The sequence below is a fragment of the Octodon degus genome, unplaced genomic scaffold (assembly GCF_000260255.1).
Source record: "Octodon degus isolate 3935 unplaced genomic scaffold, OctDeg1.0 scaffold00164, whole genome shotgun sequence".
Lineage (NCBI taxonomy): Eukaryota > Metazoa > Chordata > Mammalia > Rodentia > Octodontidae > Octodon > Octodon degus.
The window spans coordinates 2,963,365-2,965,053 of record NW_004524740.1 but is presented as its reverse complement, the minus strand read 5'-3'; the positions used below and the strand labels follow the sequence as shown (position 1 = coordinate 2,965,053).

Below are 1,689 nucleotides of genomic sequence, written 5' to 3'. Positions count from 1 at the left end.
CCTTCTTCTTGAACATCCATCTACCCGAGAGACATCTTAGCAGTAAATGGCATGTCATGACAAGGTAAAAATTGTTGACATAAGAAAAGTATAAAGTAGTGGTTGATTTGATGTAATTCTTTTTCAGGAAGCTGAAGAAATGCACATCAAAGCAATTCAAATTAAAGAGCAACTTCTTGGTCAAGAAGATTATGAAGTAGCCCTTTCAGTGGGACATCTGGCTTCTTTGTATAATTATGACATGAATCAGTATGAAAATGCTGAGAAACTGTATTTGCGATCCATAGCAATTGGTATGTTTTCTTTACATTTTCTTAGTTGATTAGAGATCAACATGTCTTTTATGTTGTATAAGGAAGTATTCTAATGAGACATGAAAGAGTTTAGATCTACAGAGGAGTCCCAGAAACCATCCAAAAACCATCTGGAAAAATTGTGCTAGAGGTGCTTTTTTGATGCTGAAGTCAGTGGTAAGAGGTGTGGCACTAGGTGTCGACTAGGTCGGAGGAGTTATTTTCAACTCTGTGTACATTTGCTATTCCTGCCTCTCTCCTTTCTCCTGACTATAACATAGATCAAGGTTTGCTTAACTTTTTTTTATTTGGTACACAGTGCTGCCGATTGAACCCAGGGCCTGCACACCAATGTACATTCCCTGCTCTGCGCTGAGCACCTCTCACCCCTACCCTTCAGTTTTGTGGCAGGATCTCATTAAGTTGCCCAGGCTGAACTTGGACTTGCAGTCCTGCTGCCTCAGCTTCACAGGGTGCTGGGGTTGCAGGTGTTCACCACTATCCCTGGCCTATAGCTGACTTTTTTTAATGAACAATAATTTTAAAGTACATTTGCAATGTTATATATCAGTGCCACTTGTTAATTTCCAATACTCTGTAGTATTTTATTGTATTACTGTGTCATCTATTCCACTGTTAATGGGTATGTGGAAAATTTTAATGTTTCCATTTCAAGGTATGGTAAAATAAGATACTGTGACCATCATCTTACAGAGTATCTGCTGAACCTTTTGCCTGTGGCTATAGGGAATGATTTTATCACTTATTTACTGATGTATGGAATTTTTTTTTTTTTTTTTTTTTTTTTTTGGTGGGACCAGGGATTGAACTCAGGCCCTGGCGCTTGCCAGGCAAGCGCTTATTCTACTGAGCCATCTCCCCAACCCTGAAATTCTTCATGTACTATGGATGTGATAAGTCCTTTGTTGGTTGCATGTGTTGCAGATATCTTCTCTCATTCTACTGCTTATTTTCTAATAGTGCCTTTTTTAAGGAACAGAAATTCTTTATTTTTTTTTTTTAATGAGCAAAATATATTTATTGAGGGAAAGAAAGCTCCTGTCCAAGAGAGGGACAGGAGGGGGGCCCGAGTGGGTTGTTTCCCCAGAAATCCTTGATTTTAATGTAATTAAATATATTGATTTTTTCCTTCTGTGGTTAGCACTTTTTGTATTCATCTTTTGGAAACTCTGTTTAACCATACACACTTAGATCTGCAGTCCTAAAACTGATTTTTGTTTATGGTGTAAGATAGGACTCACATTTCATTTTTTTCTGTATGAATATACAGTTGACCCAGGACCATTTTTTTCAGAAGACTTATTCTTTTCCTTTTCTTGTACTTTGTCATAAATTTTCTTTTTTGAAATGTAATCTTTTTTTTTTTTTTTTTTAA

The 1,689-nt window shown here is 36.8% G+C and overlaps 1 protein-coding gene across 1 annotated transcript in view; it reads left to right on the top strand.

The window, feature by feature from the left end:
• The window catches only part of Appbp2 (amyloid beta precursor protein binding protein 2), a 90,374-nt gene that overhangs the window by 83,693 nt on the left and 4,992 nt on the right, over positions 1-1,689 (top strand). Inside the window, exon 12 of the mRNA XM_004643017.2 lies at positions 128-293. Within this exon, the coding sequence (XP_004643074.1) occupies positions 128-293 (166 nt within the window). The remainder of the gene's footprint in view (positions 1-127; positions 294-1,689) is intronic.